Consider the following 25,504-nt stretch of genomic DNA (forward strand, 5'->3'; position numbering starts at 1 on the left):
AATTATCTGGCCAACTAAAATATATATAGAAAAAAAAATTAGCCGGGCATGGTGGCGCATGCCTGTAGTCCCAGCTACTCGGGAGGCTGAGGCAGTAGGATTGCTTAAGCCCAGGCGTTTGAGGTTGCTGTGAGCTAGGCTGACGCCACGGCACTCACTCTAGCCTGGGCAACAAAGCGACACTCTGTCTCAAAAAAAAAAAAAAAAAGAATTTGTTAGTCAAGACATTTTTTCAAATAAGTATTTGAATCTATTTATTTACATCACACCCCACTAATGGATCATGTCCTACAGTTCAGAAAACATTTTAGTACTGTCTGTTTTGTTAATATAGTAATAAACATACTCTATACCATCACCAGTGGTATTAAGCTTTTTTTTTTTTTTGAGACAGTCTTGCTTTGTCACCCGGGCTAGAGTGCTGTGACATCAGCCTAACTCACAGCAACCTCAAACTCCTGAGCTCAAGTGATCCTCCTCCCTCAGTCTCCCAAGTAGCTGGGACTATGGGCATGCACCACGACGCCTGGTTGACTTTTCTATTTTTAGTAGAGACGTGGTCTCACTCTTGCTCATGCTGGTCTCGAACTCCTGACTTCAAGCGATCCTCCCACTTGGGCCTCTCAGAGTGCTGGTGTGAGCCACCGCACCCTGCCTAAGCAAGCTTTAATAAGATTTTTTTCTTTAGGAACAGGGTCTCACTCGGTTACCCAGGCTGCAGTGCAGTGGCATAATCATAGCTCACCGCAGCCTCAAATTCTTGGGCTCAAGGGATTCTCCTGCCTCAGGCTCCCAAGTAGTTGGGACTACAGGCATGTGCCACCATGCCTACCTAATTTAAAGAAGGTTTTGTTTAGAGACCAGATATTGCTATGTTGCCTAGGCCGGTCTTGAACTTCTGGCCTCAAGTGATCCTTCTGCCTCGACCTCTGGAGTGGCTGGGATTACAGGCATGAGCCACTGTGCCCAGTCATATTTTTTTATGATAAACTGCTTACTGTTATTGATAGGTAATCCTTTGAAAAAACTTGGCCCTGGAAGAAATTATCTTTGCTCTTAAGTACTAACCATTTGAGAAATGTTTTTGCATAGTGTACTAATACAGTAATAGTATTACGTTAGTAAAAATGAAAAAGTCCTCTAGCTTTTTTCTTTAAAGTGGTAGTGCCTTTTACTATCTTCTTCCCCCTAATCATACTACCTACTTAAGGAGTTGCTCTCTGGGTGGAAGGAGGCAATAGGGCAATTTGGCTTCTTTGCCCTAAATAATTATAGCAACCAATCTGAGTTAACGTAAAAGTGGCTACTTGTTTTAACTACTAATTGCCTCAAGTTCATCTGGCTGGATTTTTTATAAGTTCTTTGTAGTAATTTATACATATACTACTTTCACTTTAGGGCAAGAAAATGTGACAGCTGGAGAGCTAACTAAACTGGGAACCTGTGGCTGTATGTTCCTTTATCAGTGTGGCTCTGAGAACTGAGACCTGCTGGTTCTTTGAAATAATTCTTTGTCTCATGAAGCTTACGGTAAATGTTGTCTCTGTAGGTGACTTACTGAACAGGAAGTCTTCATGCAGAGGGTTTTATAGATGGCATCATATCCCGGACTGCTGCTTCAAAAGGGCTGAGTTTAGATATAAAGCTTCAAAAACTACTATCTAATGCAGTTTCTTTTCCATTAACAATAAAAGAACCCATAGCCAGGAAGCGAGCTTGGGAAGCATTGTGGATTTTGTGCAACACATACTAAAAGCTTTGAGTGCTTGGGATTTTGCCAGCTCATCAATGGTATTTTTCTGTCCATTAAACTGCCTGCCTTTCTCACAGTTATTTATACATTTTTATTTTTATTTTGTTTAGCTGAAGCAGTTATTAATTTTAAATGGACAGGCTTTTAACCGTCAATCTTTGTAATTAAATTCTTCCAGAGAAAAATTTCTGAGTATTGTATATTACTTAGGACAGTGGCTGAATGATTATCTAGACTTCCAAAACATAGCTACATTTTGTTTTGGCCTATTAAGTTTTATTATTTATTTATTTATATTTTAGAGATAGCATCATGCTCTCTCACCCAGGCTGGAGTGCAGTGGTCTGATCATAGCTCACTGCACCTTGGACTCCTGGGCTCAAATCATCATCCTTCCATCTTGAGAGCTTCCTGAGTAAATGAGACTACAAGCATAGACCTCTGTGCCCAGCTGAGTTTTGAAAAAATATTTTTGGAGTTGGGTTCTTGCTGTTGTTACCCAGGCTGATATCAAACTCCTGGGCTCAAGTGATCCTCCTGCCTCAGCCTACTGAGTAGCTGGGATTACAGGTGCAAGCCACTGCACCTAGCCCTGTTAACTTTTAATGATGGATTTCCCCCCTTGCATAGCAATTCATTTGTGCAATGCTTAGCTTAGGAGAATTATCACCTCCAGTATCTCTAAGAAGTAAGGATAAGAGGGTGACATGTGTTCAGTTCTTTTGGTGCCCTTAGCGAAAGTAAGTAAACACAAGCAAGCTAGCATTTGGTGATGTATCAGCCACCATGTATGGTGTTATGTAGGCTGTCTCATTTATTGTAAATGGGGTTGCTTTCTTGATTTTTTTCCCAGAGAGTTCATTATTGGCATACAGAAACACTATTGATTTTTGTATGTTGATTTTGTATACTGCAGCTTTACTGAATTCATTTATAAGTTCTGACAGTGTTTTGGTGGAGTCCTTGAGATTTGCTATATATATAATCTTGTCCTTGGCAAACAGGAACAATATGACTTCTTGCTTTCTAATTTGTATGTCCTTTTTTTCTTTCTCTTTTCTAATTGTTCTAGATAGGACTTTGAGTACTGTGTTAAATAAGAGTAATCAAAGGGGGCATCTTTGTCTTGTTCCAGTTCTTAGAGGAAAAGCTTTTCCCCATTCAGTATGATGTTAGCTATGAGTTTGTCATGTATGACCTTTATTTGTGTTGAGGTATATTTCTTGTATACCTAGTTGGTTGAGTGTTTTTATCATGAAGCGATGTTGAATTTTAGCAAATGCCTTTTCTGCATCTATTGAGATGATATGGTTTTTGTCCTTCATTCTGTTGGTGTGATGTATCACATTTATCAATTTGTATATGTTGGACCATCCTTGTATCCCTGGGATGAATCACACTCATCATGGTGAATGATTTTTTTTAATGTGCTGCTGGATTCAGTTTGCTAGTATTTTGTTGTGTTTTTTTGCATCTGTGTTCCGTCAGGGAATATTGGCCTATGGTTTTCATTTGTGTGTGTGTGTGTGTGTGTTGTGTCCTTGTCTGCTTTTTGTATCAGAGTAATGCCTGGACGCAGAATGAATGTGGAAGAATTCTCTCTTCTTCAATTTTCTGGAAGAGTTTGAAAAGAATTAGTATTAGTTCTTTTTTAAATGTTTGGTAGGATTCAGCGGTGATGCCATCAGCCTGGGCTTTCCTTTGGGAAAGTCTTTATTACTGCTTCAGTCTTGTTACCTGTTATTGGTCTGTTCAGGTGTTCTTTTTCTTCATGACTCAATCTTGGTAGGTTTTATGTGTCTAGGAATTTATCAGTTACTTCTAGAATTTTCCTGTTTGTTGGCATATGCTTGTCAGATTAATATTTCGTAAATACAACTTACACCATTTTCTTTTTCTCTAACACAAAACCTTTGGTGGTTTCACAGCAAACTGAAGAATGAAATTAAAACTCCTATATATGCATTTAGGATTATTCGTAATCTGATTCTAAACTAGCCTTCCATTTTTATCACCCTAGAACTTTCACATAAGAACTTTCTATGTATTATCAAGTCAATTTGTTTCACTTCAGCAAGCATCTGCTAACTACTATATGTCAGATACTATGTTTGTTGCTAGGGATAAAAAGACAAGTTGAACATTCTCGTCCTCAGGAAATTCACTGCTTAGTGGAGATAAAAAGATATATACATAAATAATTATATATGAAAGTTTATGGATTTGAATGCTGGTTCAGTCTTAAGACTAAAAAGTGTATTTAGAAGTGGGATTTTTTAAAAATAAAAAGCAGAAAACCACAAGGAACCCAAAAAATGGAAGAGAGGATGAAAACAGATGAGAAATGTTAACAAAATTTTGGAAGCTGGAAAGCACAGAGTTAAGTGGTAACTAATTTAGCACTCCAGAGAAAGCTGAGTGCCTGAAGGGGTAGGCCAGTTCATCCTATAAAATATACCAGATATGCTTGGAATTGGAAACACTAAGAACTTCATAAAGGTGGGATGCAAAAGGGGGGTTTTAAACAGAAAGCTTAGTTGAAAGGCAACTTCGCTGTGAAAAGTAGCTGCCTAGCTAAATGCAGGGAAAATAAGAAAAGGTTATACCCTGAATGATGAGACCCCTCGAGATTCTATGTGGAAGGAACAGATCCATAAGTGCCTGGGATTTCTTTGAACCCTTGCTTTTTTTCCTTCAAAAGAAATCTGTGCATAATTTCTATAATACAGTATATTTGTTTTCATGTAAAAAAGATTTTTCCCCAAATCTTCAAATGAAAATGAAGATCCAAGAAAAGTGTGTCTTACTTGTCCTATAGCTTAGTACACAAATGCCCTGGCACACTTCCATGTACCAGTGAGTGTATATACCTTATAGTAAGACGCTGATATTCAAGGTTATTCATAACCTGTTCTAGAGGATCTTTCTAGCTTTAGCTCTCACCATTTCTTCCTACATACCATGTACTCTAATTATGTGGCTTCACTCAGTATATCAGATTCTGTGCATTTGCTCTTTGTTGGTTGGTTTATTTATCTGAAAAAGAGTCTTGCTCTGTCACCCAGGCTGGAGTGCAGTGGTGTGATCTGTGCACTATTCTGTGCATTTTCTATCCTGTCTCTACATTATTGTTCAAATTGGTATTTTGTTTTATAAGAAATGTCTTTATTCTCCCCTCTATTCATCCTTCAGGGCTCACTTAAAATGCTACTAGTGCCCAAATGTGTTACCCTCCCTTATCCAAGCTCTTTTATGGACTTGTTTGTATTTCTCTTTTAACACTCATCACATCCTATGATTTATTTGACAAACTTTTGAGCCACTACCCAAAAGGCCCTTGTGAGGAGCTAGAATACAGTCTGTGAAGGGTGAAATTTGAGTGTTGCTCATTTTGGATGTCTGGTATCTACATATCATGTACACTAAATACTCAGATGTGTTCCCCTACCTCTCGTCTCTTATTTTTCTAGTTTGTCTTATATATTGCCTCACAAGTGGTGATGCAAAATAACAGATCTGATCATGGCACTACTCTACTCACAAACTTGATCCTCATGATGATACTTGTAGTCAGTCCATCACCCCAGCCCATTCACCATTCTCAGCCTATGCTATCTACTTCCTCATTTTTCTTTGCTTGTGCTGTTTCTTCACTCTGAGATGTTCTTACCCCTTCTTCAACTATTAATATCATAGTTGTTCTTTATGACTTTGGTGGGAGGGAGGCTGTAGAAAAAGGAAAGAATTACTAATACTTTTTGAGACTTTCCCAGTTCTCCTAGTCTCTATAAGGTGTAATTGCCTTCTCTTCTTGCTCACAGATCAGATGTATCCAGGTTTATTCCTCTGGAACACATATGCCAGCACCTCAGTTCCTTAAATGTTTTATCTGTCAAATTAAAGATCTGTTACTTATTTCAAATACATTAATTCTTTAACAGTATAGACATGCTGTACTCTGAATTAATGAGGGACACATTTGGTGCCCTAACTTCCTCATGTCCCAGTAATTCTTATTATTAAATGAGGGACACATTTGGTGCCCTAACTTCCTCATGTCCCAGTAATTCTTATTATTAAAACTGGAGTAGGGGAGATTTCAACAATTCAGAAAGACCCTAAATGTATTTATAATTTAGACTTTTATAACCTGACCTTTTTCCTCTAAACACTGCTAAATTCTTAGGGTTCAGTGTGTGCTTAAATTGGTTTTAAGTCACAATAACAATGCTTACAGAGAGCCCAGAAGGGCTGTCGTGAAAAAATCTTTGTGCAACATCGTGGGTGGTGTGGATGGAATCCTGGGCCAAATTGAAGTTTTATTTATTTATTTTTTTTAGAGATAATGTCTTGCTTTGTCGCCCGTGCTGGAGTGCAGTGACTCAATCATAATTCACTGTAGTCTTGAACTCCTGGGCTCAAGCATTCCTCCCACCTTAGCCTCATGAGTAGCTGGGACTATACGCATGCACCACCACGCCCGACTAATTTTTTTCATTTTTTGTAGAGATGAGGTCTCACTATGTTGCCCAGGCTGATAACTCCTGGCACCTCCTCCCGCTTCAAGCAGGCTTCCCTCCTCAGCCTCACAAATTGCAGAGATTATAATCCAATGAGATATCTAGCTCATAAAGTCTTAATCTCCCTGGGAGTTTGCTATCTCTTAATATTCATCTATTCTTCTATTAGTTATTACTATCCTTTTTACAACTTCATAAAATATATTTAAAAATTGTTTTTGGTGGGAACATTAATCTGAAACACAAAGCAACTTTTAGAAGCTTGAGGAAATTAATATGTAGAGGGGAAAATACCTATTTTCTACTTGTGCTTCCTTAGAAAAAGAAGTCATTCATGTTATAAAGGTTTATTAGGTATTTGGCAACCTATGTGTCCTCTTTATTATGTTATTTGCATACAAAAATTATTCCTAAATTAGTGTACTTTTTGACACATAAAGGTACTCGGCAACCTAATAACAGTATTAAAACTGTTATGATCTAGTTATATTGCAAAGGGCATTTTGTTGTCTAGAGCTTGATAAATGAGAACTTGTATTGCAAGCAGCTTTTTGTTTCCAAAATGAAACAGTTTTTTTAAATTATAAAAAGAATATGCACTATATAAAAATCAGAAAATACTAAGAAACAATTATTTTAATACCTTAATATATATCTTTTCATATCCTTTTCAATGCATATATATTCAGCTATGTATATATAGGAATAAAATATTACATCTATGTATTATTTAATTTAATTTTTTTTTTTTTTTTTTTGAGACAGAGTCTCACTCTGTTGCCCGGGCTAGAGTGACATCTATGTATTATTTAAAAAGTAGTCATACTACTCCTACAATACCAATAACTTTTAATCAGTTGAGATTTTGAGTGTCTGATATGTGCAGAGCATGGCCTCAAGCACTATAGTACATTGAGAAAACTATTAAAATCCCTACCTTCAAGATATTTACAGTTTAGCTGGATAAGATAGAGCAAACGGATAAGAAGCAATATAAAGTCCAGTGCAATGGCTAAACTATTAATATATAATATGTACTAAGCACTCAGGAGAAATTAAAAACTAAGGCTTCAAGGATCAGTGGAGGTGGGGAGGTGAAAGGAACCGAGTACCCAGCATGTTTTATGGGCTTACTGAGGGATAGTTGTTGCTCTCATCCTCATCATCGCTCCAAATTCTTAGTATAGAAGTCTGAGAGTATTGATTCCACTAATAGAAGTAGGGAAGTTGAGAGGAAAAACTGATGTTTCGGGAAGAACTTTGAGATGTGTATGTGTTGTCTGGATGAAGATCTCTTTCCTAGAAATAGTTAAAGATACAGAGCCAGAGTTCTGGTGAACAGTCAAAACAGCTTTGAGAATCATCTACTTACAGACATTAGATGAGTTCTCCAAAAGGAGGTTGGGCAATAATTGGTTTTATTTCAGAGTTTGTTTGTTTGTTTGTTTTTAATGAGATGAGGTCTTGCTATGTTGCCCTCCGGGCTAGAGTGCAGTGGCATCATCATAGCTCACTGCACCCTCAAACTCCTGGGCTAAAGTGATCCTCCTGCCTCAGCCTCCTAAGTAACTGGGACTATAGGCATGTGCAACCATGCCCAGCTGATTTTTCTATTTGTTTTGTAGAGATGGGGTCTCACTCTTGCTCAGGCTGATCTCGAACTCCTGACCTCAAGCGATCCTCCCACCTCAGCCTCCCAAAGTGCTGGGATTACAGGCAACCCACACTATTGATTATGCCATCTAAAGTTGAAACTAAATACCATGACAAAACATTTAAAATTTTTATTTGTCAGGTAGTTAAAAGAATGAGAGTGTGTGTTTATTGTGCCAAGAGTTAAAATCTCTCTCTTTGAAATGCTAGCATTTCTTCTTTTTGGTTTGCCTTATGGCTTAATAGTTGGGAAATACTAAATAAGAACATGTGTGTGTGAGTGAGAGCAAGAGAGAGATTTGTTTTCTCTTTAAAAAAAAATTCTCATGTGTAGCATAAATTTCCAAATTCTCAAGCTGTTTTTTTCTAGTTTTGCTGGATCTCATTATCTCTGTTTAGCTTTTCACTTATAAATCATGTTTCATATATGTGAACAGCATTGGGAATATGACCTTTCTCATGACCCTGTAGGCTAATATTTTACTTAAAATTTCCCAGAGTAAATGTCACTAAAACATATACATTCTGCTTTCCCCTTAGGTAAAAATCTCTACACCAATGAATATGTAGCAATCAAACTGGTGAGTAGAATCTATGTTTGTGGTAATTAATGTTTTGGTGCTCTTATTGCTTATATCTTTTTACAGGAAAGTAGTTTTAAGTATTCACAAAAATACTAATGTTTTTTTTTTTGCCCTGCATATGATCCCACGTAGTTATTTTTCTTCAATTATAGTGTTATAGTGATGAATCACTGTATTGTACATAATGCAGTATAGCTAGATGATGCTAACTATGGTGTTAGCAATGATGAATCAAAAATTAGTTTATAAAAAATAGCTGGAAAACCTAGTAATTCTGTGAACTCTGTACCTTTCACAGACCTATCTTAAAAAGATAAGGTCATTTGAAAGTTTTTTTTTTCTTGAACATAACTGATCCATTTTTAAAATGTAACGTATAATGTACTTCTAGAAGAAAACCATATCTGATCCTCTAATCATGGCCTTAAAAATATGTCAAACATGCAAAACACATGTGGTCAAATTAGAAGTAGAGGTCAATTGATTATATTAGTACTAATCTTGTGAATAACGAAACTAGTCATTGAAAATATCCTATTAAAAAAGAGAATTAATAATTTTATTTTTGTGGACTAATAATTTTAGAAGAAACAATTCTTTTATATTTAAGATTGGTAACAAAACCATTTTTAGTCATGAAATATTACTAGTTTCAGTGAAACTGTTGTAAATGTTTGTCCTCATAGTGAATCCTAGTAAGTTTCTCAGTTTACAGATAGCTTTGGGCTTTATTAGTTGGAAGCAGAGGAGTTAATGGTGGAAGGAAATGTCTTGTGATAATTGAATGCTATTCTTTTCTAATGAATTGCATTTACTACATCCACATCTGTTCTGTGGTTGGGTCCTTTCCTCTCATTCAGCTTGCTCGCTTGTGGAGGAGTTAGGGTTGTCTTGTGAAGAATTGACAGTTTTCAGATTGGTTTCTCTACAAAGAGGTGGACAGGGAGCAAGTCTTAGAATAGGTAACTTCTAGGGAACCAAGTATTTTCTTTTGTTTTTTTTACTGGAACTCTTGTTGGGAGCAGAAAATGCAGGTGAAATATCCTATCAGATTGAATATTAAAGGATTAACCATGCTTTTTTATTTATAGGAATTTGGTATAAAAGTATTCTCTAGTACATCTGGTTTTTTATTTTTTGTTTTACTGCTCTGGTAAGTTGTAATAATCTTTGATCATTTGAGACTACCAACAAGAAGCAGCAGTCCCTAAAACACTTTAAAATTTTGCCTTATTACTATATATTTATTAGGCTTTCATACCTATTGACCTGTATAGATAAGCTTACATAATGTACTGTTGATATGATTGACCATTACATTCTACTTTCCTTTTATTAAATTTTTATTCTGCTTTGTATAGCCAGTTATTAAAGCTAAGAATAATATTCTTATCATCTAGTATGATGTGTCTCAGTACCACATTTCTCTTTCAAATAAGTCTTTGATAAAGGCATTGTAGGGGTTAACAATCTTGTCTATGGACTTCCCCTCTTGCTGTTGGGCTTCTGTTCTCTAAGGGAAATGGGGGGCAGTAATTGAACTCTTTTCTTTGTAAAAGCAAAATTTGCCTTAAGCATCACACTCCTACAAGGTAGCCATCTGCTGCTGTTGGTTTAGGATTTCAGGCAGGCATGTGTGTTCCAGAATAACTGTGATTCTGCAAATGTTCTGGCAAATGGCCAGCCTACTTTGGAAATGTAATCAGCATCTGGCACAAAAATGCAAGGAAGCCCTGCTACTGCTGTTTTCTGTTCTACTTTGTTTGGATCTTCATTGCAGGCTCTCATTTCTTGGATTTCGAAGAACCCTTTAAAAAATTATATACAAAGTAAACAAAATAGTGTAATGAGCCCTTCCTTTACATATCACCCAGACTTCTAGGATTCTTTTTAACACAGGTTTTTGTAAGTATTGTTTTTTGGGTTATTTTTTTGAGACAGAGTTTCTCTTTTTCACCTGGGCTAGAGTGTGGTGGCATCAGCCTAGCTCACAGTAACCTTGAACTACTGGGCTCAAGCGATTCTCCTGACTCACCTGCACAAGTAGCTGGGATGACAGGCGCATACCACCACGCCCAGCTAAGTTTCTGTATTTTTAGTAGAGACGGGATCTCGCTCTTGCTCAGGGTGGTTTCGGACTCCTGACCTCAAGTGATCTTCCTGCCTCGGCTTCCCACAGTAATAGGATTACAGCGTGAGCCACTGGGCCTGGCCTCTAACTATTGTTTAAAAAAAAAAAAAAATTCTCTATGCTGCTAATCTTACTGTCTTCTCCAAGCAACTGTTTGCTATGCCTTTTATTTATAGTGCTTCCAGCAAAGCATGAAGCCCCCAATTGGCTGAGCAGGCTACAACAATGTGCTAAGGGAATTGGCTGAAGGGTTTAAGTCCCTCAGTCTTCAATAAAAAGACCCTCATGTCTGAATATATTTGAGGTATATGCCCCCTTTCAGCCCTAGCACTCTAGAGTTTTTGCTTTTTTATTTACTAACTTGGTTACCCAAGATCAGATTGAATATTTCCTATTAAGGTTTCCAGCATGAAGTTTGAGAGTTTATATTTGAGGACGGATCTGTGGTTTTTTAATTTATTGCCTGTTGTGGTTTGTCGGAATCCAAAGGATATTTCTCCAGAAAAAAAAAACAGTTCCTTTTCTGTGTTTTGATCAACCTCTAATTCTGTGTTGATTTTTTATCACTGTTTCTGTTTGGTTCCTTATGAATTCTTAGTGATTTTGCTAAAGTACAGATTTTATACCTGGTTGCTTTGGTAGTGATATAGTAGGAGATCTACAACCACATAGAGATTCAAGAGTGCTCCTTCTCTATCTAAAGAGATAAATGAATAAGAAAGTGACTCTACAGTACAATTAGTCTTATGTACTTTTCCTTTGACTACAAGAAGCTTGAGAAACTTGAAGTTCATCTCCTAATGATTGTTGATTTTACACTCAAAGGTTTTTAGTTCTTTCTTCATAGAGCTCCCTAGGGATATGAATATTCCAGTCTGCCTGAATTGATTTAGATAAAATCTTCCTAGAAACAAATTGAATAGTAGAAGGGATATATTAAATAACTTCAAGGAAACTTCTGAATTCTGTGACTTATGGATTCTTTATCTTAAGAAAAATGCAGAAAACTTCAAGTAGCTTCAGAAAGAGCCTTAAAAGATGATCAAAGAATTAAAAAATCAGACCAATAAGGAAAGGTTAAAGCAGCAGGTTTTGGCACCAGGGACCGGTTTTGGTTTCATGGCCTTCGCCCACCGCTTGCAGGCCATTCACCTCCTGCTGTGCAGCCCAGTTCCTAACAGGCCATGGACCTGGTATGTGGCCCAGGGGTTGGGGACTGCAGAGTTAAAGGATTGAAATTACTCTGCCCCAAAAAGAAAGTCTAAGAAGTGATTGAATAGTTTTATTATTTGAAGATGGCTACTATAGTATTAAAAAGGTTATTGAACTATTTTATTTTGTTTTTGAAGACAATAAGACAAATAGGTTTAAGTTTCAGTAATGAGATTTGAACTAAATATAAAACCCTTCCAAACCATGAAATTTATTAAACACCAGCATGAATTATCAAAGGAAGATGTGACATTTCTTTCCTTAGAGTCTGTTTTATGAATAAAATAACAACTCAATAGGGAAAGGACAGTGTTTTCAGCAAATGGCGCTGGGAAAACTGGATATCCACATATAGTGAAGTTGCATCCCTACCTTACATCATACACAAAAATTAACTAAGAATGAGTCAAAGAGCTAAATGTAAGATCTAAAGCTATAAAACACAAGAAAACATAGGGGAAAAACTTCATGACATTAGATTTGGCAGTGATTTCTTGGATATGACACCAAAATCAGAGGCAACAAAAGAAAAAATAGGTAAGTTGGACTTCAACAAAATTTAAAACTTCTTGACACTGTCAGCAGAGTAAAAAGGCAACCCATGGAATGGGGGAAATGTGAAACTAATAAAAGATTTTACCAGAATTTACCATTTTAAAACTATTTCTTAAGTGTACAATTCAGTGGCATTTAGTACATTCACATTGTTGTGAAACCATCACCATCCATGTCCAGAATTTTTTCATCTTCTCCAACTGAAACTTTGTACCCATTGAATGCTAACTGCTCATTCCCTGCTCTTCCCACCTCCTGGCAACCACCATTCTACTTCCTGTCTCTATGAATGAATGGGACTATACTAGGTACTTTATATAAGTGGAATCATATATCTGTCCTTTGTGACTGGCTTATTTCACTCAGCATAATGTATTCATGGTTTATTCATGTTGTAGCATTGTGTCAGAATTTCTTTTCTTTTTAAGGCTGAATAAAATTTCATTGTGTGCATATATCACATTTTGTTTATTCATATATCCATTGATGGACACTTGAATTGCTTCCACCTTTTAGCTATCGTGAATAATGCTGCTATGAACATAAGTGTATAAGTTTATCTATTTGAGTCCCTGTTTTCAAGTCTTTGGAGTGTATATACCCAGAAGTGGAATTGCTACCATCATAATAATTCTGCGTCTAATATTTTGAAGAATTGCCATACCATTTTCCACAGCAGCCACACCATTTTACATTCCCACTAGCAATACATAGGGTTGCAGTTTCTCTACATCCTTACCAACACTAGTTATATTCTGTTTTTGATAATAGTCATCCTAATGGGTATGTAGATGTTGAGCTTTTAAAGAGAGATCACAATAAGTTTGTAGTGATTTTTGCCCATCATTTATTCACAAAAAGCATAGGAAACTCCAACTTTTAGGGTAATGTTTGATTGCCTTGTAAGCTAGTTGCCTGGTACACTGTCAATTTGGAATAATTAACCAGCCAGTTCTGGAAGTTTGGTATAGAGCAAAGTGTGGTTGTTTGGCTGCTTTATCTTTGGGATCTTTAGAAAACTCCATTTTTGGAAACTTGAACACCACTTTGACTGTAGTTACATATTTAATTTGCATTTACAATCTTTAATTCTCATAAGTGTTAAAAGAAATATACATAAAGATGTTCCTGACTGGGCGTAGTGGGTCACGCCTGTAATCCTAGCACCCTGGGAGGCCGAGGCGGGAGGATTGCTCAAGGTCAGGAGTTCAAGACCAGCCTGAGCAAGAGCAAGACCCCGTCTCTACCAAAGAAATTAACTGGACAACTAAAAATGTATAGAAAAAGTTAACCAGGCATGATGGCGCATGCCTGTAGTCCCAGGGAGGCTGAGGCAGTAGGATTGCTTGAGTCCAGGAGTTTGAGGTTGCTGTGAGGTAGGCTGACGCCATGGCACTCTAGCCTGGGCAACAGAGTGAGACTCTGTCTCAAAAAAAAAAAAAAAAAGCACATTACTGAACAGCAAATATAGTATGCTCTCATATAAAACTTGTGTTTGTGAGTCTATATTATATATAAACATATGAATAAAGAAATTCCAGGAGACCAGGCTCAGTGGCTCCAGCCTCTAATCCTAGCACTTTGGGAGGCCGAGGTGGGAGGATCACTTGAGGCCAGGAATTCAAGACCAGCCTATGCAAGAGCAAGACCCCATCTCTACTAAAAATAGAAAAATTAGCTGGGCATGGTGGCACGTGCCTGTAGTCCAGCTGCTCAGGAGCCTGAGGCAAGAGGATTGCTCAAACCTAGGAGTTTGAGGTTGCAGTGAGCTATGATCACATTACTGCACCTCTAGCCTGTGTGACAAAGTAGACACTGTCTATACTGTCTCAAAAAAAAAAAAAAAAAAACCAAACAAACAAAAGGAAGGAAATTCTAGGAAGGACAGTCACCAAAATGTTAACAGTGGCTATCTTTAAAATGGTAGACTCTCAGATTATTTTTACTTTCTTTATGATTTTGGTATATATGAATGTTTTTCTGAGCATATATTATTTTTCTAAAAATATTAATAGTAAAACTGTGTAACACCCAGAATTCATAATAAAAGAAGCAGGAAATACATGCTGGTATTTTTTAAAAGGTTTGGCATCTGGTTTCCTTGGAGAATACATTTCAGAAAATTTTATGGTGATGGAGCTATCCCTAAATGATGACTTTTGCAGAGTCTATTTTTATTTATCCCTGGAAGGGGTTGTATGTAATTCAGCTTCATCTTCTCTTAGCTGTGCTGTCTAAAGCAAATTGTGGTAAGAAAAAGCTATCATACAGCAATATCATCTCTAAAACATTAAGTGATCTTAGCCCTTTCCTTAGTAGGAAATCCAGAGATTTTCCTACTCTGAAAATCTAGGAATGGAAAAATCCCATTTGTCTAAATCTGATCACATTTTTTCTTCTTGGGTTTCAGGAACCAATAAAATCACGTGCTCCGCAGCTTCATTTAGAGTACAGGTTTTATAAACAGCTTGGCAGTGCGGGTAAGTCAAGTCTTTTTCTCTATTTACTTAGCATATAGCTTAGCAGGAGGCCCTAAAATATACACATTTTCTTGTCTGGTTTAGATTTCTTACCAGACCACATATCTCCCCTGCTTGCTGGATAGGTAAATAAACATTGTCAACCAAAGAGCAACTTGCCTCTGGTTCCTGGGAGGGCGGTTGCATTGGTTGATTGGAGATCTATGGTGCCATCACTGTGTCCACAGAGCGACCTTCAAATGCTTTCACCTGCCTGAATTTCACATGTTATGGGGGATTTGCTTTTTGGTAGTTCATTCATTGTTTTCTCATTTCTTTACATATACCAAAATAAAGGCAGAAAGATTGGTAATTTGCAAGCTGTATTTTACTACATTGAGACTGTCTGTTGTAAAGCCATACTAAAATACACACATCCTGAAATACCACAGCACTGTCATTTTATCCATTGTTCTTAATTTTCAAAATCTATCCATGTGATTGTAATATTCTATGACCTTTGGTGATGTTCAAAAATCAAATTTATAGTTTTAAGAAAAGTCTGTTTTTACCTAAAAGTTCTAATTTTTGAAGTATTTTACTGGCTTCCAGAAAAATGTTTTGACTAAGCAAGTGTTACTAACCCTAAGTGGGGTTGCATCTGTAGGACAACTCTCAGAAGATGAAATCCTTCAGAGCTAGTTTCATTATCTGACATTAGTAGAAATTCCTCTACTTTATGATTCCTTCAGTGTGATAGTTTTATGTGAATGACTGAAACATGGCTCCAAATTCAAGCACCACTATCGAAGGTACTATTGAGGGAATTTGAGTCTTCCTAAAATACATAGAATTATATAAGAGCCATTGAATCTTATTCAAGTCTTACTATACGCTGACCAATTATCAGTTATAGTCATATCCTAGGGAGGCCATGGTGAACTCAACAATAGGAGTTCTTGCTCATAGTAGCCTTTCGGTATATATTTGTTGGTTGATGGGAGTGTTCCTGACATAAGAATTAAGACTGGCAACTGAGTTCACAGGATGTATATATAACTTGAGGCTTATCTTCTCTGATGCTCCAGAACTAAATTTTAATTGTTCCTCTTATATTGTTCCTGGTTTCATAATGTTATCCAGGTTTCAAAAATCTCAGGGTAATGACTGTCATAGCTCGCTTATAAGCATGTTTGTACATGTCTTATAAATCTAAGACTCAGGTAAAAACTTGCTCAGTCTAGCCCAATTTAGAGGTTTGAGTGGGGAAGTGACCAAGCCAGTTTTTAGTATTTCCTCTGTAAGCCCTTCCAAACAGATGCACCGAGTCAGGCCAGTCTTCCCTTTTCAATATGGAACCAAAAAAAAAAATTCCATGAACTTGTTATATAGGAACAACATCTCTGCTGTTGGGTTTGTACTCTCCCCAAATACAGAATATTGCAGATTCTTGAAGTTTCAGCATGCTCTGTGCACTGAAAACAAGAAGTAAATAGGGAAAGGGGACCATAAATATTGCCTTTCACTTAAGGCAGCAAGGAAAAACTGGAAGCTCTGAGACTGGTGCATCATAATATCCATCCGTGGGAATAGGAGGGCTCTTTTGTAGTGGTCAGGCTGGCTGTTGGCTGATAGGTAGGCTGGCCATCATTGGTCTCCCAGTACCGTTTATAACAATCATCTACAACTCACAAAATCTTCTAGGTCTTGTATGAAGTTCAGTAGTGATTGCTGGCCTCTTTTCTGCTTCTTGAGCTCATCCACTGCTCTTTAAGTAGCTGTGGTGGGTGTTGTCTACTTAATACTCCTGCCTGCAACTAACAGCATAGCCACAAGCTTTTCCAAGATAGGAAGAGCTTTAGATATCTTTTTCAAATCCCCCCCATAAGAATTGCTTTTAGATTTTCTTAATGAATGGTCATCTGTTTCTGCATGACTACTTCTAACCATAGAGTTCAGCACTTTTCAAGGCACCTCATTGTTGGAAAGACCAAGGTATTTGAAGTTCTTCATATTGGGCCAAAAATTGCCTGTTTTTTTTCCCCCCTGTGGGGCGCAGTTGGGCCTTCTTTTACCTGCTCAGAGGCATTCTCCACAGGTGTCATATACTGCCCCCTTTACCATCCACCTCCAAGTCTTCTTTTAAGGCAGGTGTCTTCAGTTCCTTCTGCCTTTTTGCATAACATGGCTTACAGATACTTCACTATCATTGCTCCACTAGAAAGGATGGGCACATACACATACAACACCCCTAGTTTTGTGATGTTCCTCTTAAGTGAGCCTCATAAAACAAGACAAGTAACTCTGGATATGGAGACAGTGGGATTACTGTCCTCTTTTATCTGGGCGTAACATTCTCTTAATTTACATTAGCTTGTCACAGCTTTATTAAGGTATAATTGACAATTAAAAATTGTACATATTTAAGATGTACATGATTTTTTGATACATGTATACATTTGTGAAGTGATAACCACATATGGTAGCTTTTTAACAGCCATTTCACATAGTTGACTTGTGCTTGTATGGAGTTGTACTCAACTGAAATCTATAAATATTTTTTAATATAAGCTGCCATCAATCAAGACTTTTTATTAGTTGTATAATTGGTTTTGAGCACCTAAACTTCTTAAATTTCATTTTGTTTTATCCCATCATTACTGTGTTGGGATATGTTAAAAATCCTGATTCTGTTATCCTGTTGATGATTAGATATTGACTTTTTAAAAAAATAGTAATTGCATATTTCCTCCCCCCACCCGTAAGATCAAGGGTGCCTTCTTCACCCTTGTATCTCAAATGTATCTCAAGGCCCAGCGTAGTTCTGCCACATGGTAAGCCGTTATAAGTAGTCCAGTAGCAGAAAGATATTAGGAAGATTTAATAAGCTTGCCTTTTTAGATTTTTACCAAATTATTAATAAAAATATTTCTTGTGAATGGCCAAGAAAAAGAAATTTATTTTGAAAGTAGGTCAGTTGATAAGAAAGTAGACAAGATTTCACAGCCTCATTATAAATGTGAACATGAACATTAGAGATTGTTCCTAACTTACAAGCAGCGATAGACAGTATGTAAGTGAATGAGTGGCTAGAGATTTATTTGGACCCAATCACATTGAACCAGTGGGCATATGTCATCAACTTTTTGCTTGGCTCTGTGCTTAACAGTTACAGTTCAGCAAAAATAGCTCTTTAGATCTGCCACTGCTACCTAAATCGGGGAATAAGTTTAGAGAAGGTATTTGCAGTTGTCTATGTGCAGCTTCCCAGAAGGAAAAAAAAGTTTCATCTAAAAAAAGTAATTTGGAAGTTCTAAAGAAAACTAACATCGCTGAAAGTTTAGAAAAAAATATAGGCCAGGTGCAGTGGCTCGCACCTGTAATACTAACACTCTGTGGGGGCTGAGGCAGGAGGATCACTCAGGCCCTGGAGTTCGAGGTTGCAGTGAGCTGTGATGATGCCATTGCACTCTAGCTGGGGCGACAGAGCAAGACTTTGTCTCAAAAAAAAAAAAAAAAAAAAAAATATATATATATATATATATATTATACATGTAAGAAAGATTTGATCTCTCCACTTACAGGTACTATGGACATTATGTATTTTCTTAGTCTATAAAAAATACTATATATATTTTTTATTAAAATCTTTTTGATGTAAAGGTAAGATGAGGATCTGTTTATTGAAGCCATAAGGTATAAATTTCAAACAGTTCATAGAGTCTTTTAGCTTTATTATCCAATATAGATTTGAGATATATGATACTAAAGGGGTAAAATAAGTTAAACAAGATGAATGTTATTATTTAAAAATAATTGAAATATTGAAAATGAATCAAGAAAGATAAAATGTTAGTAAGTTGCTGGGGCTTATCTCTGTGCTAGTTTGTTATATTTCCTGTGTGTTCTATTTTCTACTTTGTCATAATTCCTGTATTGACAAACTGTCAAAATGGGGCCGTTAGTAGCAAGTGAGTCTATGGGGCACTAATTTGAGTCTAGAGGCTTTGTTCAAAACCTAAGATACCTCTCGCAACACCATATTTCAGTTTAGTTGGGTCTTGGAATAGCATAATAATGTCAAATAACTAGACCAACACCAGTTATCACAGATCACAGCTGTCTACTAGTTTACAGGTATCTTATGCTAGGATTTCAAGGGTAATAGTTTTTTCTCAGGAAACCCACTGTTAACTATAATGAAGTCACGTGTGAGGTTAGGACCTAAAATTAGCACATCATTAGGTGAAAATCACATATAATCAAAGTTAGCTTTGACAAATCCCTTAGATTGCCCATAGAGTATAGTCTAACTGGATTTGTGTATATGATCATGTTCAATAAATATATACTGCACATTATGGATAAGAATTAATAATATATACAGTAATGCAAAGTGTATGTATGTATACACATATATATAATAATGTATGCACATCTATAAAATAATTTATGGTAGTTTTTTATTTTCATAAAAATTTTTTCCCAAGCATGTATGATTTTATTTGATTAAGTAAATTTGGTTCTTAAGCCTCTTCTTTCATTTTACTAATTTTTAATGAAAGGCTTGATTTAAGATCTTTCTAGTATCACGTTAGCTGTTTACCTCTGTTTTCTACCAGTAAGTTCCCTAAAGGCAGAGTCTGTGTCTTAATAATTTATCTTATTTTCTCTTTCCTCCCTTAAAGCATCTAATGTAGTATCTTATATGTAATGAATATTTAGGAAATTTTGGTTTAAGAGGAGGTAGATGAAGCTTGAGCAAGAGCAAGACCCCATCTCTACAAAAAGTAGTGAAATTAGCCAGGCGTGGTGGCGTGCAGCTGTAGTCCAAGCTACTCGGGAGGCTGAGGCAGTAGGATTACTTGAGCCCAGGAGTTTGAGGTTGCAGTGAGCTGTGATTATGGCACTGCACTCTAGCCCAGGCAACAGAGTGAGACTCTGTCTCAAAAAAAAAAAAAAAGAGAGAGAAAGGTAGATGAGCAGTTGCATATAAGACATATATGTGTCTTAGTCAACACTGGTGTTTTTCCTTTTTCTTTTAAATTTCTTTTAGAGAAAGGGGTCTTGCTGTATTGCCCAGGTTGGACTTGAACTCCTGGACTGAATTGATCCTCCTGCCTTAGCCTTCCAAGGAGCTGGGATTACAAGCATGTGCCACTGTGCCCAGCAACATTGTTTGAATTGCAAAGAATAGAATCTATTCAAATTAGCTTAAACACAAAAGGAAGATTTACTGGAAGACCACAAGGACATGTCATGGAACCAAGGAAAGAAATATACAGACCTCACTAGGGAATAGAACAAACCACTTGGGAAACCTCTAGGGACCAAGACAACTACTCTTTGTCCCTGGCATTCTGTCCAACTCTTCCTGTTTTTGACACTCTTTATTTGACTTTCCTTCTGCTTAGGGCTGTAAAATCTCTTGCCTTAGCTTATGTTCATCTGAATCATTTTTTCCACATTACAGCCTTCTCTGCTTCTCCTTACATTTGGTAGGAAAAAGCCTCCCGCACAGCCCTTATCCTCAATTTAAGCACCAGCAGAGATTGATTGGAGCCCCTCTGTCACAATTTCAAGTTCCTAAGAATGAGACTGTCTGACCCAGGTTGGGTCACCTTTCCAATCCTGGTCCAGGTACTCAGAGAGTACAGGATCTCATGAGCCCCACCACTCAACAGAGACCAGAGTCTCTAAGAATGGGGCTTAAGAACTGGGAGAAAATAGTTAACAGTATGACAGGACAATGGTAAGCAACTAACTGTGTGATGTGCTTGCACAGGGCAGTGATTACTCCCAGAAAGAGAGCTGCCCCTTCCACAGTGAGTTGTACTTGCCAGCTCTTGTTGGAAAAGAATCATCTTAGGAGATAAACCTGCTTCGGTCCTCTATTAAGAGAGGCAAGCCAGGTGAGTTGGAACTCGCCTATAGTCCTAGCTACTTGGGAGGCTGAGGTGGGAGGATTGCTTGAGCTCAGGAGTGCGTGGCTGCAGTGAGCTATGATTGGGCCACTGCTCTCCAGCTTGAGCATCTATTCTTCCATCTCTTCTTCCAAGGATGCCACTTCATGATCTGAACCTTTATTAACTAACTACACTAGTTTGGGGGAAAAAAAACAAAACTGCCAAATTTTACTCCCTGAGGAACTGCTCCTTCTGTGTGAGCGGCCTATTTGAAATAAGTACATATTAGGTCAATAGCAGAAGCCTCATATTATTAGTAAAAACAAACAAAAAGTTATAGTCTTGTCCACTGGATAAAGGGTGAGAGGGGTGTTTGAAGATATCTGAGCCTTTGAATCTACTTTACAGAAGGAACAGCACCAGTGTCACAATTGTTCCTCTTAGGGAGCAGAACGTAAATATAAAAGTGTGCCTGAGTTGGTGAGTCAGTAGCAAGAACCTGAGATCAGTATGTGAAAAGCAGCTCTGTCATAGTATATGGAACAAACTTTAGACAAGGGAAAGCGTGGTCTGGTCATCTTTTCCTTAGATAGGGAAAGGGACCGGAGAGGGGAGAGATATTCCAAATCCACCTACATTGTCAGGAAACATTTTTAAAGGACATTTAAATGCTTCCATTGATGTTGCAGCTTAAGTCCAATCTATGGCTAATGTTTAATTCTGTGAGGAAAAAACCAGAAAAGGTTGTTTTATTTACTGGGCTTGGAACGGTGTAATTCACATACTCAGTACTAATAATTGCTAGTCTTTTTAATGGAGCTAAAAATAGTGATACTATAAATTTCCATCTATTCTTCCAAGGATGCCACTTGATGACCTTAACTTTATTAACTAACTACACTAGTTCGGGGCGGGAGGGGGGGAGCCAAAACTGGTATTTTTGGAACATTTCTCATATTATGGCTAACAGTGTACTCTACTGTAGTACTCTACTATATGCTGAAGTATAATATAAGGGGAAGAAAGTTCGTATGTAATGCTGTAAGAGACTTGGCTTATCTGTTAGAGCCAAACTCCATGTGGCCCTTCTTTGCCCCTTAAAGCTCTCAAATAGCTCTGAGACATTTAGAGTAATTATCTTTAATTACATAAATAAAATTTGAGAGAATCTTTTTCCCTGAAAAAGAAAAACACTTCTATTTTAAATATTTTGGACCAATAAGTTCTTTAATTACAAATAGAGTGTTGTGAGTTTATTATAGAAATTGTTTGGCCTGTATACACCTCACAGTAACACAAAGTGCTGACACCTTTTCAGTGTGTTGTTTTACAAAGTGCAGAACTGCTAGAGGTATTTGCTCAGTGTGAAGGCAGAATTTGTTACTTTGATTTTGTCTTCTTTTAAGAGACATGAAAAAATAGAAGGAAAGCTTCCAAAAATAGACCCAAGTAACTTATATGTAAGTGAACTGGGCTGGAGAGTTTTGATTAGGTCCACAAAATGATATAGAACTTACACAGGCAGAGATTTGGAAAAGGTCAGTCACTGAAGCCTGGTCAGTGAAAGCTTGCTTATAAATAAAAATTGAAAGACCCTAAAGGTTGTGTTGCCATTTTTTCCTTTTAATTCTAGATCATGCTTGACTTTTTTGTCTTTACTCAAAGCTCTCTTACTATTAATATTAATATTAATATATACCTGCGTGTTTCTCTTCCTTCCATATCCTCACAGCCATTCCTCAGGCACTGAGTAGCAACTGCCCTTAGAGAATGCTTACTTAAGGAGATCAAAGACAGGGGAAGTTTCAGTCCAAAATAGGGATACAGTAAGCTCAGTGACCATCATAGGACTGACCACAGCCTTCACTCACTCCTCCTCCTACCTCACAGTATGACAAGGTAAATCGTTTAGAAGGGAGATAACATTTAGCGTCCCCAAAGCTATGGAGTACTATGGAAAGAAAGAGATGAACCATTGAAATGAATTATGCCTGTGGGTTATGGGAAGATAGAAATATGTATCTACTGTCTTACATTAAAACTTAGCTAGTCATTTTCCAGTGCCTGGCAGTGTCATTGGTAAGAAAATATTTTCCTTAGGTTCCAGTAACAGACTACATAAAGATAGATAACTCCTCATGCCTACTATCAAAATAGTAACCCAGTTGCTAGCTAACCCCTTTCATATTTGTAGAATGTAACTTGTTTATAAGCATGCTTAAGACAAAAGCCAACAAAAAGATACATTTTTAACATACGAGACCAATTATATTGTCATCTTCTTTCTACAAAAGTAATTTATATTCCACCCATTAAAAGAAGAGTTTGTCAGCTATGTATGTCTCTGCATTCTTGTGCTTTCAGCAGTGTAACACACTTTTAACGTTTTTCTGCATTTTCATTTTTCTTTATACTTGATATTTTGCTTTTTTTTTTTAAGCCACAGAGACATTCCTTGCTATCATATTGCTTTAATTTATTATCTCTTTCCAGCCACTAGATAATCTCTTACTAATAACTACCTTAGTGATAATACAAGGAGAAAGTTTTCACTAACAGAAACATACTGCTGTCCCCTAGCACTATGGTGGGTAATTTGAGGGCCACAGAATTATAAATAAGATGATTTCTTCCCTTCAGGACACAAGAGCCTCATTGGAAAGAGAATTTAATGTTTAGTGAGCTTTCAGTATGTTCATGATAAAATGTTAGTTTTGTTACTCTCAAGGAGCTCACTGATGTATGTAAGTAACTATAATCACAAGCTAAAACAGTGGGCTGTTATATATTTTTTAAGATGTATATAAAATGATATGGAAGTTCTGAAGGAAAAAAATGATTTTTAATTTTGGAAAACAGGGAAGACTTTAGAGAAGGTGACATCTATGGTGCTGAACTTCTTATAAAAAGGGGTATGATTTATACGGACATGTTAAAATGGAAGAGTAAGGAAAGCCTTCCAAGTAGAAAATAAGCCAAGGTCCAGAGACTGGTATATGTCTGTTCATGCAGTTATTGAAGAGGTATTCATTGAGCATCCCACTTGAGTTAAGTACTATTCTAAGCTAAGTCCTGATGATACAGTGGTGAACAAGATAGCCACTGTTCTTGGCTTATATTCTGAAAAGGAGACAATCTGTGATTGGCTCTAGATGAGTAGAATCAGCAGTTCTAGAGAGTTCATTGGAAAGAGAGAATTGTGAGCTGGGGAAGTCTTCTTGGTTGGGGTCATGCAGATTGCTAAGTATAAGACTCTTTTATGCTCCACTTGGGTACATAAGCCAGCCTTATATCTTTCATAACTCCTTTCAGAGCTATGCCACTAGCCACATGCCTATTGAGCATCTGGAATGTGGCTAATCTGAATGTGTTGTAAGTATAAAATACAGAATTTCAAAAATTTAGTACCCCCCCTCAAAAGAGTTAAAAATGTAATTTTAAAGTTAATTACATGTTGAAGTGATGATAGTTTGCATTTGAGTTAAATAAAATATACTATTAAAGTTAGTTTTACCTTTATTTTTACTTTTTAAATGTGGCTTCTAGAAAATTTTAAATTAAATTCATAGGTCTTAGTAGTGGCTCACATTGTATTTATGTTAGACAGCTGCTGTAGTACAATAGTATGTTCTTGGTGTACACTTAAAAGAAAATACATTCTGTAATAATCTTATTAAAGATGTGCTAAGGCAGTATGGGTGTATAATACTCAGATAAAATACTTAATTTTCTCCTTTTTTACTTTTTTGATCTTTTTATTTACTCAGATATCTCTTTCCTTTCCTCTGCCATTTTATTCATGACCTCTGCCATAATTTTTCTACCTGGTGGTTCAAAATTAAAAGAAACTCCAAGTGAGAGCAAAATAGTCTTCATATTTCTAATTTCAAAGAGCTGTTACATTGCTTTTGCCCTGCGCTTTTAGCTACCCATATGCTTGCTGCTCCCTCAGCAAGCAAGAGGACACTCTCCCCACTCCAGCCTAATCAGTTCTTAACCCTCCTTCAAGACTCAGCCTGTAAGCCTGCTCTGAAGCCTTTCCCAACCCTTTCAGTCAAGGTTAGATGGCCCCTCTTTACTGCTCACCCTGTTCTCGCTTGTGATAGTTGATGAATGGACAAACTGGCCATCAGATGCTTTGAAATTAATTGAATTTGAAACTGGAAACAGGGACATCGCAACATTTATTCCTCAGACTAACTGAAAATCAACAAGATAAATGAATTGGCTTTGCTTCCTTGGAAGTCTTCATGCCTCCTCAGTGACCAAAATTATAAGTTCATTTTGAATGCTCCATCAGGTCACATCTGTTCTCACTGCAGAGATATCTGGGTAAAGCTCAAGTGAGAAAAGGATAGTAGGCTGCAGCATCTGTTCCGTTGACCAGTTATTCTGTGGCAAGCCACTTAACCTCTACTATCCCATTCAGAAAATGATAGTGACACTTACCGCTTTACTTTCCCAGGGCCTTTTTGATGCTTAAGGAAGAGTATTACAATATTAAGAGAGTTCAATAATAGGGCACATTGTGCCTCTGTGCTGTAATTAGACTACTCTTTAGTGGGTTTTGTTTTTCCAGTCAGGGCACTTCTGGAAACAGCTTATTAAATGGGCCGAAAGTTAATGAAAACATATGCTTATCTGCTTTTTATACTTTCTGTATTAATCTAAGCATATGCCAGATTGTCTTCTGAATTCCTAAATGACGTGTTTAATTTATTAGGCTTCATT

General features: G+C 37.0%; 1 protein-coding gene across 7 annotated transcripts in view; it reads left to right on the top strand.

The window, feature by feature from the left end:
- CSNK1G1 (casein kinase 1 gamma 1) overlaps nucleotides 1–25,504 on the top strand; it is a 151,150-nt gene that overhangs the window by 70,752 nt on the left and 54,894 nt on the right. For all 7 annotated transcript variants that reach the window (XM_069482798.1, XM_069482833.1, XM_069482824.1 and 4 more), the window contains 2 exons: nucleotides 8,467–8,507; nucleotides 14,819–14,888. In XM_069482798.1, coding sequence (XP_069338899.1) covers nucleotides 8,467–8,507; nucleotides 14,819–14,888 — 111 coding nt within the window. The remainder of the gene's footprint in view (nucleotides 1–8,466; nucleotides 8,508–14,818; nucleotides 14,889–25,504) is intronic.

This window comes from Eulemur rufifrons, chromosome 2, assembly GCF_041146395.1.
Source record: "Eulemur rufifrons isolate Redbay chromosome 2, OSU_ERuf_1, whole genome shotgun sequence".
In the NCBI taxonomy this organism is placed as follows: domain Eukaryota; kingdom Metazoa; phylum Chordata; class Mammalia; order Primates; family Lemuridae; genus Eulemur; species Eulemur rufifrons.